This window comes from Brachyistius frenatus, unplaced genomic scaffold, assembly GCF_029030835.1.
Source record: "Brachyistius frenatus isolate BFR_SWC_R1_liver_20210118 unplaced genomic scaffold, ASM2903083v1 Contig_12, whole genome shotgun sequence".
Classification (NCBI taxonomy): domain Eukaryota; kingdom Metazoa; phylum Chordata; class Actinopteri; family Embiotocidae; genus Brachyistius; species Brachyistius frenatus.
Window position 1 is genome coordinate 1,240,960 of NW_027210611.1, and position 17,380 is coordinate 1,258,339.

General features: G+C 41.6%; 1 protein-coding gene across 2 annotated transcripts in view; it reads left to right on the plus strand.

Moving 5' to 3' along the window:
* The window catches only part of LOC138617249 (tensin-3-like), a 31,263-nt gene extending 14,406 nt beyond the window's left edge, over window positions 1–16,857 (plus strand). The window contains exons 1-16 of one of the 2 annotated variants that reach the window (XM_069692057.1): window positions 620–1,742; window positions 3,040–4,233; window positions 7,934–8,091; window positions 8,180–8,312; window positions 8,405–8,488; window positions 10,217–10,286; window positions 10,417–10,952; window positions 11,056–11,142; window positions 11,531–11,662; window positions 13,124–13,219; window positions 13,826–13,903; window positions 14,093–14,170; window positions 14,366–14,534; window positions 14,614–14,682; window positions 14,932–14,961; window positions 15,085–16,857. In XM_069692057.1, the coding sequence (XP_069548158.1) occupies window positions 1,400–1,742; window positions 3,040–4,233; window positions 7,934–8,091; window positions 8,180–8,312; window positions 8,405–8,488; window positions 10,217–10,286; window positions 10,417–10,952; window positions 11,056–11,142; window positions 11,531–11,662; window positions 13,124–13,219; window positions 13,826–13,903; window positions 14,093–14,170; window positions 14,366–14,534; window positions 14,614–14,682; window positions 14,932–14,961; window positions 15,085–15,229 (3,402 nt within the window). In that variant the 5' untranslated portion in view covers window positions 620–1,399 and the 3' untranslated portion in view covers window positions 15,230–16,857. Of the gene's footprint in view, window positions 1–619; window positions 1,743–3,039; window positions 4,234–7,933; window positions 8,092–8,179; window positions 8,313–8,404; window positions 8,489–10,216; window positions 10,287–10,416; window positions 10,953–11,055; window positions 11,143–11,530; window positions 11,663–13,123; window positions 13,220–13,825; window positions 13,904–14,092; window positions 14,171–14,365; window positions 14,535–14,613; window positions 14,683–14,931; window positions 14,962–15,084 lie in introns of those variants that run through there. The other variant, XM_069692056.1, reaches the window with a different exon arrangement.
* The last annotated feature ends 523 nt before the right edge of the window (window positions 16,858–17,380 follow it).

The following is a 17,380-nucleotide window of genomic DNA, read 5'->3' on the forward strand; positions in this document are numbered from 1 at the left end:
TTGAAAAATGACATTTAAAAAATTTAACAGCAACATTTCTTTCCAAAAAAGCAGCCCCCTTACTCGGAGTAATCATCATACTGTGCTGTCAGCATTCTTCGTGGGGATTATTTCTTTAATAAAATATATATTTACATAAAAACAGTCACAACAACATATAGCTAACATCCTGACTATAAAGTATTATAAACTATAATTGCTCCAAAGTCTTGACAAAATAATGGCTCAGGAGGAATATATCCTTAAAATAGAAGCAAACTGTCACATGGAAATCGCTGCAGGCCAACCCTCCAAGCAGGAATGGCTGGATCGCAAGTGTGAGTGAAATATGCAGAGCATCTGACCTTAACTTTTAAGACATAAAATCCTGGGAAAGACTGACATCGGATATATGTCTACAAAATGTAACCTATTACATATGTCATTTAAAGGCTCTGTTCCTGTGCTTTTGTATCGCTAACCTTCACCTTCATAATATTTAAGTAGCAGAATTCTTGATTGATAAATCTTTCAAAACCAGAGCAAAATGTAAAAAACTGTCTGCATGGCACAAATTAACTCTTTCATAATAGTTTCCTCAATAGTTAGTTCATCTCTTCACTCCCTGTGTGCACACTGTGTCCTGTACAAATTGTACAGAAGATTTTAAGAGATGTAATTCAGTGTGCGGCCTTCTACACATCAGAGGCATGCAGAACACATGCAGAAGCTTGGGCGGAAGGAAAAGAAAACGAGGACAATCATCATGATTATGCTTTTGACTCACATTTTTGGCATTCGAGAGGATGGTAGTAACTGAGAGGGAATGAAAAGGGCTGGATAATTGCATAGCCATACACAACCAGACCTCCTCTTGTGAGACTAGAGCAGCATGAGGAACAGTTGTGGCCGCGCTGCTCTCTGCACTGTAATTGATGGCTTATTCAGGGACTGACCGTACCACAACAGCCGACATGATGAATGCTAGATATAAATGATTTGACAGATTCTTCTCAAGTTCACTTGCTAAGAACATAAATGGTGAACCATCTATGGCTTTGTTAATGTCAGTGTAATCCCGATAGGTAAAACTGTTTTTAAAACAATTCCTGAACCCCATAATTGGGTTTAGGGCACATCTGTTCTCTTGCCAGTATCGTACACAAGGATAGCAGGCATGTAATTTCATGACACTAAAGAGTGAGCGAAAAAACAACTTGGCAGCCACTTTTCATAAAAATTGCCCAGAGCTGCCTGTAGAAGCAGGATTGCTTTAATTAACAAGTGTCTTTTTACAGAGTGAAAATGTCTTGAGCTGCAGGAATGTTGTTTTTATTCTCTGATCCTCTCTGGGCCCCCCTCTCTTTCTTTCTTCCCCCTTTTTTCTTCCCCTTCTCTCCCCCGGTGTGGTAGTCTCCTTATGCAGGGCAAGAGGTCGGGTTACTGGTTTCCTCCAGCCCGCCTCTGTTCCTTAGCCCCGCCTCACTTGTTTACATTCCTCTGCCCTTATTTGGAGATCTCAAGGTCCCCCCCCCCCCCCCCATCCCCCTTGTGTAGAGTGCAAACTGCTCTCCTTCTCAGCAGAGGGGAAAAAAAGCAGGGCCAACTTATTCGAACTCTCTTGACTTGTGCCCCTTACAACTATCTGCTGGTTAGAAGCCATGTCAGCTCTCATGTGTCAGCATTGTCTCCTCTCCTCTTCAAGTTTCCTTTTACTGGAGACTGGGATTGTCTCATATGCTTACCTGGCAGGGGCAGCGAAGGTAAGAGATTTTTAATTGTTCAGATAAATGTGAGGTGGAGAATAGAATATATTATGACTGGGGTGATGTGACGGAGGAAGATGGCCGGCATTGAGGTTAAGAGGTTAAAAACGTGCTTGCACCTTGAGAGAAGGAATGTTATGAGAGATTTGTTGGAGAACTCCCGGTGGGACTGACCAGCATGAAGCCCTGAGTCGAAGCTGCTGAAGGCGGGATGCAGGTCCCAGCAGAGGATTGTGTGAGGGGGGTTTGGGGGGGGGGGGGGGGGGAGCCATACATACAGGAGCTTGTGGAGAGGAGGAGGAGGGAGCTTTTATCATGCATGTCTGGTATTCAGATCCTCTGGTCATGGAAAGGCAAGTACTTAAGGTGGTAAGTTGAGGTAGAAGGAGTCTTGTTCCAGCTCTCTTTTGTTGAGGCAGAGGGAGAGTGACAGTGAAACAGCAGTTTTACTTATTTGGCAAAGCTGCTCATCCGCACTTGGAATTATTCACCAGCCCTCATTCTTCAGAAGTCTAACAAGGCTGAACTTGATTTTTTGGGGGTAATTGTTGTTGTCTTTGGCGTGTTTTGACTCACAATGACTGACCTCTGTGATTTTTTTCTTCTACTTCTGAGGATTAAGGAGGTTGTTTGGACATATGCAGGGGGTCAAGGGGCAAGCGAGAGGGAGCAGGGTGGCTTAATCACAGCTGGGTGAAGAATGTAGAGGTCAGACAAGATCCACAGCCCTCTGACTGTTGTTGCAGCATACAGAAGGCTTAACATCTCCTATATAACCTGTGCACGAAGAACACCTTTGGCCGTTGCCGTGCTGCTCCACCACCACTACTACTACTGAACAAGCACTTTAACAGTTCACCCGGTGGCCTGATGGGAAATAACAAATTGAACATCTTTGCTTGAAGTAAGCTCAGATCAAAAAGAAGAATTTAATTTGGTTGATTCTTATTAGTATTACAATTTTTTTTCTTACAAATAATTCTGTGATTTGTCTTAATTTAGTAACCTAATTCAGAATGTTTTTCCTCTGTCATTGTTATAATACTCTGGTTACATGTAGTCTGTGTTGTCTGGAATGTTGTCCTTATCAGGTGAGGCGTGATTGTAAGTAAGCTTCGTCAGTCACAGATGTCTTGAGTGTGTTGGAGTTTGTGGAAGACATGACTGTGCATGTTACCAGTGTCTCGTTTTGTGCCGTTCGTGTTTGTCCGTGTGAGTCTCTGCTGTTTGTGTGTCTCTGTGTGTGCCCATACCAGCTGACTGTATGAAGCGCTGCATCTCTTCTATTTTGCAGCGCCACGCTCTCAAGGCCTAGCCCAGGACAAAGCGACCAACAAGAAGAGCCCCAACGGAGGAGAGGCCACGCTGGGCCGAGGGGCCCGCACAACCTCCGCCACCTCTAGCCCCGACCATAGCGACCACGCCCTTTCTGTCAGCAGTGACTCAGGCCTGTCCAGCACGTCTCTGTGGGCAGACAGACCCACACCTGTCACCACCACCACCACCACATCCACCGTCAGGGCTAACCAGGGACCGAGCCAGCAGGAGAAGGTTCAGCTGAAGCGCCTGCTAAGTGGTTTTGGCCTCGAGGATCGCTCACTGGAGGAGATGGATGATCGAGGTCCCAGAGTGGGCATTCAGCAGATAGTCCCAGCACAAGTACACACCAATGGAGACCCTCGACCCAGAGAGAGGGAAACGGACATCCTTGACGATGAGGTCATCACAGGTCATGATCTGCACAGTGTGGACAGTTTAGGGACCTTGTCATCCTCGTGCCACAAGAGCAGTCAAAACTCCCTGCTGTCGGATGGCTTCGGGAGTCCTGGAGGAGAGGAGCAGCAAATCCAGAGCCAGCACCACCTCCACCATGCTGCACCTCCTCCCATGGAGGAGTTTGAGAGATCCTACGCTGAGGCTAGAAGAGGCTGTCTGAGCTCCAGGAACAACTCTGTGGCCTCCTCTAATCCCAGCAGTGCTCAAGCGCCCAAGCAGCATGTCTACAGACAGGGCAGCTATTCCACACAGTCCTGGGTACGTCAGCAGCAGATGGTTGCTGCACAACAGTTTATCTACATGCCAGAGGATGGAAACAATACAGAAAGATACCCAGGAACCAAGCAGGGAGGCAGTTCCCTTAAAGCAGGCCTGCCGTCTGAACCACAGGGCCCCACCAGGGACACGACAGCAGAGGCTATTAGAAACACAGCACCCCACAAAGAACAGGCAACAATAAACAATAACAATAACAACAAAAGGGATGAGGAGTTCAAATCTCTAACGATGGACATTGACAACTCCATTGACCAGCTCAATCAGCTGATCATGGACCTGGACCCCACGTTCGTGCCGGTCGCGAGCCACAGCAGCTCCATTAAGAGGAATGGCGGGACGCAAGTCAACGGCTCGGCCGGCAAATGCTCAAACGGCATCAATCTCAGATTCAACGATAATAATGCAGCAACCCTGAAAAACAAACAGCAGACAGGTAAGATAGCCAGACAGGCTGGGTGTGGTGGTAATGATGATGTGGTGTGGTCTGGAAGTGTGGTTGTGGAAAAGGAATGCGTGATGGTTATCATGAAAAAGTTTGACTAGATATGATAAATAAACACAGCCAAAATACAAGTAATGAAACAAGATGCGAAGAATATTTAAACCCGAGTAGTTCCCCTCCAACAGAATCAACTTTTCTTCCCCCTCACTAGAGAGTTAACTCAACAAAGCACACCTTCTCTCCCTCTCCCACCTGGCGTGTTTTAGCGGCAGAAATAGCAGGGTTGTTGCCAGGTTTTCAGATGTTTTCAGTATGTTTCTGAGGAAAGAGCGCCGTCCAGACTTGTCTGTTTAGCTATCTGAGTACAAGATCAGTATGCTACATGAAGAAATGTAGAGCAGCTGTCATCAACCTCTCGGAACATTGCTGTCTCTCAGTGTTTGAACAGGCTGCACATTGAGAATACAGATATTCACAAAATCAGTGTTTCCTTTAGATTGAGGGCTTACCCTTGCGGGACGTTTTTAGCTCTATATATACTTCACCTCTTCCATTTAATATCAGTCTTCTCTAATAGATGCTCTTCTTACCTTTTTCTCATGTCATTTTGCAGCATCACATTTCCATCTGCCCAAACTCTTTTCTTTTGACTTCTCATCCATGATGTTTCTATTGTAGTGAAATATCTCGTGTGATTGTTGTTGTTAGGTTTGTTGGGCAAACGGAGATTATGCAACATAATGACTCTTGTATCTGCAGTTATCCACCCAAGTTATTTCCTCTTTGTTCAGATTGAAACTGATCCCAGGACCAAATTCAGGGATGAAGTATATCATCTTAGAAAACCGTGAAGTTATTCACAATGTGTTTCCATAACTTTTAGTGTGCTTCTACAAAAAAGCGGTAAAATTAAAGAAACTTTAAGATGATCAAATTCCAATATCTATCTTTGTTTCCCCTGCAGTCAGAGCACTAATAAACATGGCCAGAATAACATCACTTGACATTTTTAACCAAGTCTCATATTGCAAAGATTAGAAGTTTTCTGCATCAGATTTGGCTGAACCTTACAGGTTGTCAAGTTCGGCACTATTGACTCAAGACATTTCATACTTGGTGCAATTGCACTAAAACGCAGTGAAGCCAAGAAAATGCAGAAAACTGCCTGGGTGCATGAATCACACTCCAGCAGGTTCGTGTGGTTGAAGGGGGGGGCACAAGCTGGGGAGGCCTGAGGAATTTCCACAAGAGGAACAAGTGAGCCCACAGGCTACGTTTTTTTTCCATTTGATTCAAAAGACGCTACCTGTCTGCGCATATCCGCAACACAGAAGCACCATTCCAAGAAACAAACGCCAAGGGCTATAAATTGACTAATTTGCAAATAATCTGGAGGAAACAATGGATTGTTTGCTTTTACTGTAATGGTTTAAAGGTTTTGCTGACAGGAGTTGTGGCTGAGAGTCTTTATATCCGTGTGTGTTATCAGATGGACTTAGAGCAAAAGTTATTTATGATAAAGGAAGACTGGTTCCATCATTTGTATTTTTATGAATAATTCATCATGACTCATTCATGCCTTTCTTGCTTGTGCCCATCATGTTATTACATGCAGCTTCCATGCTGTCACTCTTTTCTCTTAATACACTGAGGGCCTGATTTACTCAAATCGGAAATAAAAGGTACTAAATTGCGTGTTTATTCTAAAAGTTTGCACACTTATTTTGCACCTGTTTTACAGGTGATTTAATAAGAGTAATTGCGTCTTTGATATCAGGTCCAAATCGCTCTATTGAAATGAGGTATTTGAGCATGTTAAAGTGATTCCAGCCGTTCTAACAGAACGACCGCAAAAGCAAACGGAAATCTGATCCCATTGAAATGAATAAATAGGCTATAAGTATAACAACAACAAAATGCTATATAGGAAATTATCAGTTTGGAAGTCAATGCTGAGGGAATAACAAAAAGATCAATGGATGAAATTATGAGAAGATGGCAAGATATTAGGCGAAAAATATAAAAAATGGCATATAATAAAACTTCGGCAAATAAAAGAGGAGGGACGGTGGATGAGAACCTCTAACAAACACCGATCAGCAGGTCCAGCTCTTTCTGTGATGAGCAGGGGATTTGGTTTCATTCAGCACCCAATATTGCATATGCATTCAGGCAAACGCGCAAAATGGTGTGTTAAATTGCACATTTGAAAGACGAAATCTTCCCCGCACGTTGTTAGTAGATCTGCTTGGACATTTTTTTGCGGGCGGTGTGGAGTTTGCACGTGATTTTACAGATGCAAACCTTAAGTAAATCAGGCCCTAACTGTTGACCGGACAATGTTTGTATTGGTATCTCTGGTAATATATTATATTTTCAAAAGATTTATGCAAGAACTATTTATAACTAAAACAAAACACGCTTTGACTCTGTGGATATTGTGTAACCAAATCTGTACTTGTTACACAATACTGTTGATATTATATTTCCCATCCCTCCTCTGAAAGCAGTATTTGATTTCAGAAATGATGGCACAGATGGTGGTAGACTGGAGTGAATGTCTGTCAGTCTCTGTTGTATGATGTTTGTCATATCCATGCTCATTTCTCACACCTCTTAACTAACATACTGACAAAATAAATAGAAATTCAGAATCAATGATACACGCATCCACAAAATCTTTTTGATGGACGTATATAATGAAATAGTAAATGGAGAAACACTGCCAAGTATGCATACGACATTGTCTGTGCCATCCATACTCGCCACGGACGAAGTGAGTAATGATCCCAGGCATTAGCACTTCTGCACCATTAGCATTCTTCAGGGTTGAGAGGTCGGAGCTCGCTGGGAGGGCTCAAATTAACACCCTGGTGCTGAGTGGCAGCACTCCTCAGAGTAATCACAACATTGAACTCACACACACACACACACACACACACACACACACACACACACACACACACACACACACACACACACACACACACACACACACACACACACACACACACACACACACACACACACACACACACACACACACTCCACAGCCTCCAGCCCACCAGCCGGACCCCTGGCATTCCTCAGCTGTCCTCTCAAAACATTATGAAAGCCAAAGCCTGGTGTTAGCAGTGTGGTCCTTTTACATTAGCAACTGACCAAATTAAAATGTCACAAATCCCAAACTTTTTCACATGAAAGAATTCAGCTGAATCATATCGTGGTAACGTGACTGTCAAGTTATTGTTCCATTCTTTTTTCTTTTCTTTTTTTTTTTTTTTGTCCAAACTGAACGAATCTGTACATAAAACTAACAAAGTTACACATATTTAGAATACAGTGTAACAAATTTAATGGGTTTAACATTTAATACATTTGTCATTGTCCTTCTTGTTAAACAGAAAATACCTTTATTAGTACTGTGATAATGCTCAAGCTGAGTCTATTATGCCTTAATTTCAGAATAGACAGATAGTTCAATAGCAGCTTGAATACCTTGACCTTGAAGAAGTAGTGTTGAAAAAAACATTTTACTGAAAGCCTTCCTAAAAAGGTACCAAAGGTCAAAGCACTCCTATTTTCCCTGACAGTGTTTTTTTTGACACTTTACTTCCTTGAAATCAGTGATGCCTGTAAATCTGTTAACATTTACTGACCTTTTCTCTGCTGTCTACCTGTGTGTATGCAGCTGTCCAGTCCAGCGAGGGGCGAGTGGGTGTCACACGGACTCTAAGCAGCCAAGGACAGGACGTAATGGGTCACCCGGGCTTCTGTAACTCGGGGTGGGGTGAGACGGAGGAGTACAGGGGCCAGCGGACGTATTCCCCCTGTGTGCCGCAGTCCCAGGTAAATACAGCACGTGTGCACAGTGGATGAAGCTTGTGTGTAAATGACTTTTAGTGGGTTACACGTCCATGTGTGTTGTTTGTTTCAGCATTCCATATTGTACAGGAGTGACAGTGCGGATTACAGGGTCCCGGGCCAAGACATGGACAGTGGAGTGGAGGCCGGTAGTGACATGACTCCACCCACTCCTGCCTTCCCCATCTCTCCACCAACACCTTATGGTAAGTACATTAAGTTTGCTGTGTCATTGTAACCAGGTGTCTCGTCTCTTTCATTTAATTAAATGTCCCATTCTCATGTGCTTTGTTTTCAGTGAAAAATATGTCAGAACTGACTCACCTCAGGCAAACGCCGTCTCCCAACATGCAGTCTTATGGAGGCTACAGAACAGACCACGGTAGGTTCACATCATTCTTAAAAGAGAGCACAACGCTACATTAAACTGTAAAGAAATGCTTTAATCGGAGGGAACAAAGTGGCTTCTCTGTCTGCACAAAACAGACAGTGGAAAAATGGAATAATCGTATCGAGAAATTATTTTCTCTATGATTTCACAGTATATATTTGAAATATAGGAATGTAATTCAATTGTTGCGTGAAAATGTTGATCATTCAACCTATTTTGAAGCCTTTTCATTTGTGACACATTACTATAGGAAACACTTGAACAAGAAAATGTTACATTTTCTCTATTCCTCTATTAGTTCATTTGTGTTTTTTCTTCTCAACCCATTAAACAAAATGAATGACAATAAGACACGCAGTGAGTGGGAGGTAATTGCAAGAGTCTTCTTTCATATCTGCCCAAGGACTGCTTGCTTGGATCCACATGTCATTACAACAGAGCTATTTTGAGCCCCCCTTGCTTTACCTAATAATGGTGACATTGTTGTTCATGGAATTTTAGCAGTTTTAAGACGGAGGCTGAGAACAAAGACGTCTCGTAGATGCACAAGCAGGGAGATTCCTAACCATTCTCTGCCCTTCATGTTTGGTTTTTGAAGAATGTCTGTGCGGTCATGGCCTGCACAGAAAACCTTTTTAGACATGCTTTCACTGTGTTGTTCTTTAGATTAAAACTGAGCTGTTTTGTTTCCCTTTGGGTGCTTGTTTCCTGCGGTCTTTATCTGAGGTGGAACACACCCTGGCTATAAGATTGTTTTCAGAGTTGAGAAAATATGTTCATTTATAGCCTTTGTGGACTTCGATGTAAATTCCCAAATCTTTTCACGTTGCTTTTTTATTATCTTTCTCACAGCATTGTATCAAAAAAACAACAACATGAAACCAGTTTAAGGTTTGTCTGCTAATTTTGGATTCCATATAGGCATGATGCCATCATGCACCAAACCTTTACTTTCTCATTCCTTTTTGATTTCTTATTGACTTGTCTCCATAGAGATCTACAGTATGTTTAAAGGTTGTAGGGCCTGGGAGCAGATCTGTGCCCCCACTGTGCCTCTTACTACCTCTCACCCGGGCAGGAATCCCTGCATTCAATCCGGCCACATCTCCATGGTTACCGTGGGTCAGGGAGCATGGCACAAAAAACATTTCTTCCCCCATTAAAAGTGTTCCTGTGTGCAAAGAGGGCAAACAGGGACAGGAAGAAACCCAGCAGCTCTTTCAGCTTTGCACCTCTGGTTTCTTTAAAAGTAACCCAGTCAAAACCTGAACGTAAAGACTGAGTTGGAACATAGGCTCTTTCAGGAATGTCAGTGGCTCCAGACTATGACTGATTATAATAAAGCTTTTAGATAATTATGGCAATAAGCTTTTAATTTCTAGCTACAGTTGACTTTGATTTGTAGGCTTGGTGAGTTGTGGCAGGGGTAATCAGTGATTGGTTTATGTAAATTGAATGGCTGGGTTCAAAACCATGTAGAAAGCTTTCATTACATTTCAACTCCTATATTGATTGTTTGTTAGTGGCAGGAACCCAGAACTTTTTCCCGAGGATCTTCTTTACATTCTCTGCGGCAAGCTTATTGTGGCTTGTTTTGGCCTCTTTAAGTTTTTTTTCTGCAGTTATTACCTCCACAAGTCTCCATATTAATGTATTAGAATCAGTGTATCTATTTTAATTTGAACTTTAAAAAAAAAAAAATGTTCATTTGTTTACCAGACAACTGCCACAGGACGCTAAGTTCCAAACACTCTGCCTCTATTGTTGGGACCCTTCAGCAGACAGACAGGTAGATATCCGACTCATGCAAAAACTTTTAAGAAACATTTTTTTACCACCACATGGAAGAAGTTAAAGTGTTTGGTTCTCATTGTAAACATTGTCTGTTTATTTTGTTTTTTTTAATTCATTACTTCAAGCTCATCCATAAACCAGTCCTGGCCGGAGCATCCCGTCCTGACCCGCCACTCCTCTTTGAGTAACTACACCTCTGCCAGACAGCCACCACATCACTCCGTGTCACTGGACTACAGCCACCACTCTCCTCCCCTGCACCACCCCCACATCCACCCTGCCCCTAATGCTCACAGCTCCCCTCGAAGCAGCCAGCGAAGCCATATGGCCTGCTATGCTCTCAACCGCAGCCCCGTTCAAAGCTTTGATGAGCAGGATGACTCGGGCCTCGGCTACGGCCCCGACTGTCCAAACATGGGCATTGACAGGGATCTTTTAGCCTCCGTGGATGGACAGAATCTGTCACAGACTCCCCAAATTCAGCCTCCACTTCTGCCTGAGAAGAAGAGGGCGTCGGATGGGGAACATTCGCTGGGGACGACCTCTCCAGCCCTCAGTGGATTCTCAAGTCCCCACAGTGGGAGCTCTCTGAGTATTCCATTCCCCAACGTCTTGCCCGACTTGTCAGCTCAGATCGCTGGCACAGCCTCAACTCTGCCAGGTAAGCTAACCTTTGCTAAAAAAGCTAATGTCCTCAGGGGCTGTCACGTGGCTTGGTTATCATGCACAGATGGGTGATTTGGCCGGTTATTTGTGTTTTCCAGATGTACTGGCCAGCAAGCAAGTTACTGTAAAATTTGTGCAGGACACATCAAAATTCTGGTACAAGCCAGATATCTCAAGAGATCAAGGTCAGTGCTCAGTGTTTACTATTGTTTCAAAGTACTCCCAACAAAATATAAGCGCAACGATGTTGTTATTGCTCCCATTTTTCACTTCTTTTATGCACACAAAAGGTTCATTTCTCAAAGATTTTGTTCACAAATTTGTTGAAATCCATGTTAATAAGCACAGCCTGCTGACTGCAGGAATGTCCACTAGAGCTGTTACCTATGAACAAAATTGAAGAGAAATAAACATTTTGTATGCAAAAAAGAAGTCTTGGATATATTACAACTATGAAAAAATGTGGAGCAAAAAGAATGTTATTGCGTTTATATATTTTTTTAAGTGTAGAAAAGAAAAGAAACATGTTCACATAACAGCAGCCTCACAATCATTATGTTTCTTCTGATTCAGCTATTTCAGTCTTGAAGGACAAGGAGCCGGGCTGCTTTATTGTGCGGGACAGCCATTCCTTCAGAGGTGCCTACGGTCTGGCAATGAAGGTGGCTACACCTCCTCCCTCAGTTCTCCAACAGGGCAAAAAAGGTACAATAGATGTGGATGAAATAAAGACCAGACAACTTTTTGGTTTTGAATATATAAATTTGAGACTTAGTTTGGTGATTGATACCACACTCAAGTTTGTGTATTAAATATAGATCTGAAGTGCGAATGCCTAACTTTGCATGAAGACTCAAACCACAAGTTGTTTTTATGTATAGATTAAACAAACAAATTAAATGTTAACAAGTTTTTCTTTTCTTTTAGACAGAGCAAGGCTACTTTGCAGCCTTCACGCTAAACTAGGCTAAAATCCCCTCAACTCCAGCTCCATACTTTTAATTATTCCAGTTTAGACATCAGAGATTGGTCCAGGAGCATGGACGTCCTGGGAAATGCTCATAACACAGTCACACACAAAGCCGTCTTTAGTTACAGCCCACTGTACTCGCCATCATGGTGGAACCCGAGTCCCTGTCTGTGTTTGTGTGCGAACTCTCTTCACTCTGTGTTTCTCTCCTGGGCATCATCATGATGAAGCCAAACAGACCTCTATTGCCTGATAGTGTTAGATGTACAGCTAATGTTTCACCCCTTAACAAAAGATGTGCTGGGTCCATAAGCCTACTCTGATCCCAGGGCATTTTTTCTGGGAAGCTCCCTGCCCCACATAGCTGTATAACATAACATAACATAACACAACACTTATATCCCAAAACTGGGGCCACAACAAGTTGTTTGCGTGGTTATTTACTTCCTAGTGCATTGGTTTTGCATATTTATAAAATAGAGGGAGGGATTTTCTTTTTTAAATTCAAGACAAGGTCTTGAGAGGAATCTGGCCAAACATTCTCTTGCCATGTTTCAACACAAAAACAAAAGCTGGTTAAATGATGATGAAGATTCACACCTAACTTCATTGTTCAAAATAGGGCTGAAGGATATTCAAACCCACCACAATGTGTATCAGAAACAAGGCAGGTAATATTTTAGGACAAAAAAACAATACAAAAGGGCACGCAGGATGCCCTCCCGCCCTTCTCGCATCATCCCGCCGCTGCGTTCTGACCTTTCATTTTGTCCCCCACTCACACCTGTCTTATTGTTTGCCTTCACCCCTCTGTTGTCCAACAGCATCTGTGGTGACAATCATGACACAGTCCAATCTCCACACTTTGATCTTAGGGCATTACGACTCCTTATAAGTGTGAAACCCAACCCACCTTAAGGAGCGGGCTTTTCTCTGAGTCTTTGTGTCCAGACATTCCTCACACAGACTCCTCCTGCCCCCTCTGAGGCGCTTCTGTTGAACTATAATCCATTTAATCTTTGGGTAGACTGGATGTAGAGATTTAGTATATTTTATGGAACTCGTTAACGCCAGGGAACTGTGTATGTTAATAAGATACGTGTTTTGGAAATGTTATGCGGGTAAACCTAGAGAGTTCTTACCTAACTTTGTATATATTTTGCTGTATCTGCTTTGGTTTCTTTTTTTTCTAACAGGAGGAGATCTATCCAACGAATTAGTCCGCCACTTCCTGATTGAGTGCACACAGAAAGGAGTGCGGCTGAAGGGTTGCCCCAATGAGCCCTATTTTGGTGAGTGCCTGCTCTGTTACGCTGTAGCTGGTTTACATGAGTGACACCATGTGGCTATTTGACTTCACTACAGCAAATATCAAGACTTTAAGAACAATACTGCACTCTACTGGTATGTGGTGGGTTGTAGGAAAGCTCTGTGTAATGACAAACTAGTGCATACACTGTTGTTTCATGGTTTCAGTCTGCGTTTTATTTAAATCCTGTAGTATTTCCCTTTTTTATAATTGCATGTGTGTTGATGAATGCTCTACAGAAAGTTCTTAACATCCATAAAACTTGTTCAAACTAACATGAATGAACAACATGGATCAATGATGAATCAATGACCATTGATTGTATTTACATTAAAATGGGATTTAATTTTATTATTTTCTTTCTTTCTTTTATCTCTTTCAATTGTGTAAATTTTCATTTTAATCTGTAAATATTTTCCTTTTTGTTTATATCTCTTTTATAGCAAAAAATATTTGTAAGATTTCAGTAATGATGCAAAATAAGCAGTAGGCACTGTTGTGTAATTTTGCAGTAAAGTATTAAAAACCAGAAAGTGACGTAGCATCACATCTGACTCTAATTTTGATCTCACATGCTATTCTTTCACAGGAAGCTTAACTGCCTTGGTGTGCCAACATTCAATCACTCCCTTGGCCCTGCCCTGTAAACTTATCATACCTGACAGAGGTAAACATTCACACACATCACATTTAGTTTTCCTGGGGAATATTATCTCTAGAATAGAAAACAAACCTTAAGTTTTTGTGGCAACCCATATCTGTCAGTCTGTGTGTTTAGCTGTCTGACCATTGAGTCATTTTAACTGGCTGTTTTGGTTTCCACTAAATGATCTCACTGATGTTTTTTTGTTCATAGATCCTCTTGAAGATGTTGTGGAGAATACCTCACAATCAGTCACAAACTCTGCTGCTGAGCTGCTAAAACAGGGTGCAGGTAATCAGGCTTCTTAGATCACTCGCTCTGAATAGACATTATGACAAACAGATGATGGAACTGTGTATATACAAAATCCCTGTGTGCAATTATTGGACAGTGAGCCACTGTCCTTGTCCTGTTATTATGCACCTGCGCCACAATTATTTTCACTTCGTAAATCCAAGTGTAATTTGATTTTGTTTGTTGCTGCAGCCTGCAACGTGTGGTACCTGGGCTCCGTGGAGATGGAGTCACTCACAGGCGTCCAGGCTGTGCAGAAAGCCACCAGTATGACTCTGAGCGCCAACCCTCCAGCAACCTCCACTGTGGTCCATTTCAAAGTTTCTTCTCAGGGAATCACCCTCACCGACAATCAGAGGAAGTGAGTGCCCACACGCACTCCACACGATTCATACATGCAAAAATGGACTTTTCTCTAGCAAAACTTTCTCTCTTTTCAGGCTCTTCTTCAGGAGGCATTACAATCTCAGTACAGTCATATTTTGTGCTCTGGACCCTCAAGATCGGAAGTAAGTATTGTTGATTTAATGTCTGAACGCATGCCATATATGGGTTCTCACAGTGCTGGTCACTAAAGAAGCCTTTTATAATTCCAATCCATTGTAGTATCCCAACAAGGGCAGGAAATAAAAACACATGTCTGAAATATGAAAAGAATAGTTGACATTGTCACTGTTCATTTTAAATATGTAGGAAAGTAATATTCACTGTATTCTAGAAGTTCTGCTAAACCGAATTCTGTTATCCTCTTTTCATAGGTGGAAAAAAGATGTCTGCCCATCCGCAAAGTAAGTAGATTAAAATCATCAGCTACAACGAGCACGCAATTAAAGCAGCTATTTTTAAAGGCACTCGGTCAGTTTGAGGCAGATGATAGTGCTGCTGTTAACTACTTTGCTCTCCCATTGCAGGATCTTTGGCTTTGTGGCGAGGAAAACTGGCACTTCAATGGACAACATATGTCACCTGTTTGCAGAGCATGATCCTGAGCAGCCAGCAAGTGCCATTGTCAACTTTGTGTCCAAGGTGATGATTGGCTCGCAAAAGAGTAAGTAGGGCAGAGCTGATCAGCTGGAAAGACGTTTACTGAGAATAGAAACAACAAATGAAAGACTGAAATTATAAATATAAGGCTGTACAAAGGACTAAATCCAAGGACTGAAAATGGTGATGACCTGGACGTTAATTCTGGATATTAGAGGCATGCATAATGATGACCAGCACCAGGACTTTCAGTGACATCTTTTAATAGAAAAATATAAATTCCCTTCTATTCTGTTATTTTTCTTTCCACTGTATGAACTGTAAAAAACAGAATGGTAAGAAATATGTTTTTTTTGTTTTTGTTTTTTTTTAAATAAGTTTTAATGTCTTATACAGTTAGATATAATAATAATAATCAATATATGTTACATTATACGAAAGCTGCTTTTCCTTTTTCATGCATAACATTTTAAGGACAAATCAAGAAAACCTTGTTGTTGCGTATAATTTCTTCTCCCTAATATTTAACCAAAACAAGCTTCATTCAAGCTATTAACATCCCGTAAAGTTATAGCTGATGTAGAAGCACCTCTTTGCTGCATCTGCTCAGCATGCAGTTTTTGCAAGTGGAGTTAAAAATGTGTAAAAAACAGTGTAGCAAATATGTATGATTTGGACCTTAGGTCTGGCTACATCGCATACAGGATTCTGTTATTTTATCTATGCAATGTGAATTTTCTTTATTTTTTTTTTTTTAAACCATGGCCTTCTGTACATGTGCAGCATGTTTGTCGCTTCTTTGAACCTGTTAGAACGTTTTCCTCTTCAGATGTTTTTGAGTAGGACCACTTTTAAATTGTATGGTGTGTGTGTGTGTGTGTGTGTGTGTGTGTGTGTGTGTGTGTGTGTGTGTGTGTGTGTGTGTGTGTGTGTGTGTGTGTGTGTGTGTGTGTGAGTGAGTGAGTGAGTGTGAGAGTGAGTAAGTGAGTGCGTGTAATGAAATGAAATGAGAGAATCATTGAAAAATATTTGAATTAAACCCTAATATATATTGACTTGACATGAACTGGTTAGAAACACATCAATACTTTGCATAGGAGATGGATATAAGTGCCAATTCTCTCCCCCTCTTTTGGGGACTTATGGCCAATAACAGCGCTGCAGTCGTTCAGTATAAAAAATAAATCGGTATACGACATTTTGTTACATTTAAATGAAATGTTTTAAGAAAACACACAGGCTGCTATATGAAGAGAAAAAAAAAATGCTGTCATTGAGCCTAAAACTAAGAAGAAAGAAAGAGCTCGGTGTTGGAATTGCACAAATACATTTAGTATTTAACATATTCAACTAGTCATCTGTCAATGACATATACAAAACACTTGCTCTGGGAAAAAGATCAGCTGATTATTTGTTGGCATTGTATATGAGATGATGACCGTGGAAAGTAATTTCTTTTAACTTTTTTTGTTTTGCTAAAACATTTTATCCTTTGAGGGACCTACAACTACAACCAAGCTGTTGTTATTCATTGCATATTTACACACTTATTATGTTGTTGTCATTTATTACCTGTACCTCATACTTATCTCTTACAATACTGCGCCTCTGTGTATAACATGGTATATGTGAACAGTTTATTTGTATATTGATCTTGCATTGTTTGATGTGTTCTGTAAATAAACAAAATGTTACATTCATGTAATCCTGATTGGGTAGGTTATAAATAGCCAGGACCAGTTGCCAGGCAACCAGCGCAGACTTCAGGAAGTTACAGATCGAGACCAAGAATTAGTGACACACAGCACAGTAAAAAGGCTATTTTTTTTTTAGTTTCGTATGAATTAACTAAATACAATGCAACAGGTTAATTACTGTAGGTGGATTTGTTTTTCCTGGATAGAGCGAGGTTAGTTCTGCAAGTCAATTCTTATGCGAAGCAAAGCTCAGTGGCTTCATGTTTAGCATACAGACACCAGCATGTTGGTATCTAACTAACTATACCTACCAGGCACAGGTCCTGCAAGGTGTCAGGGCTCGGCCACATCAGCTCTGTCCAGAAAATAAACTATCCAGTTCACTTTGCAGCCAGCAGAGGACACTAGCAACACAAAACTTTTGAACTTGCACAGGAGTTGGGGGGGGGGGGGGGTGTTGTGATGAGGCTTTCTTCCTAAGTCAAAACTCCTTTTTTTTTTTTTTTAGCTGTAGCATAAAGGTGAA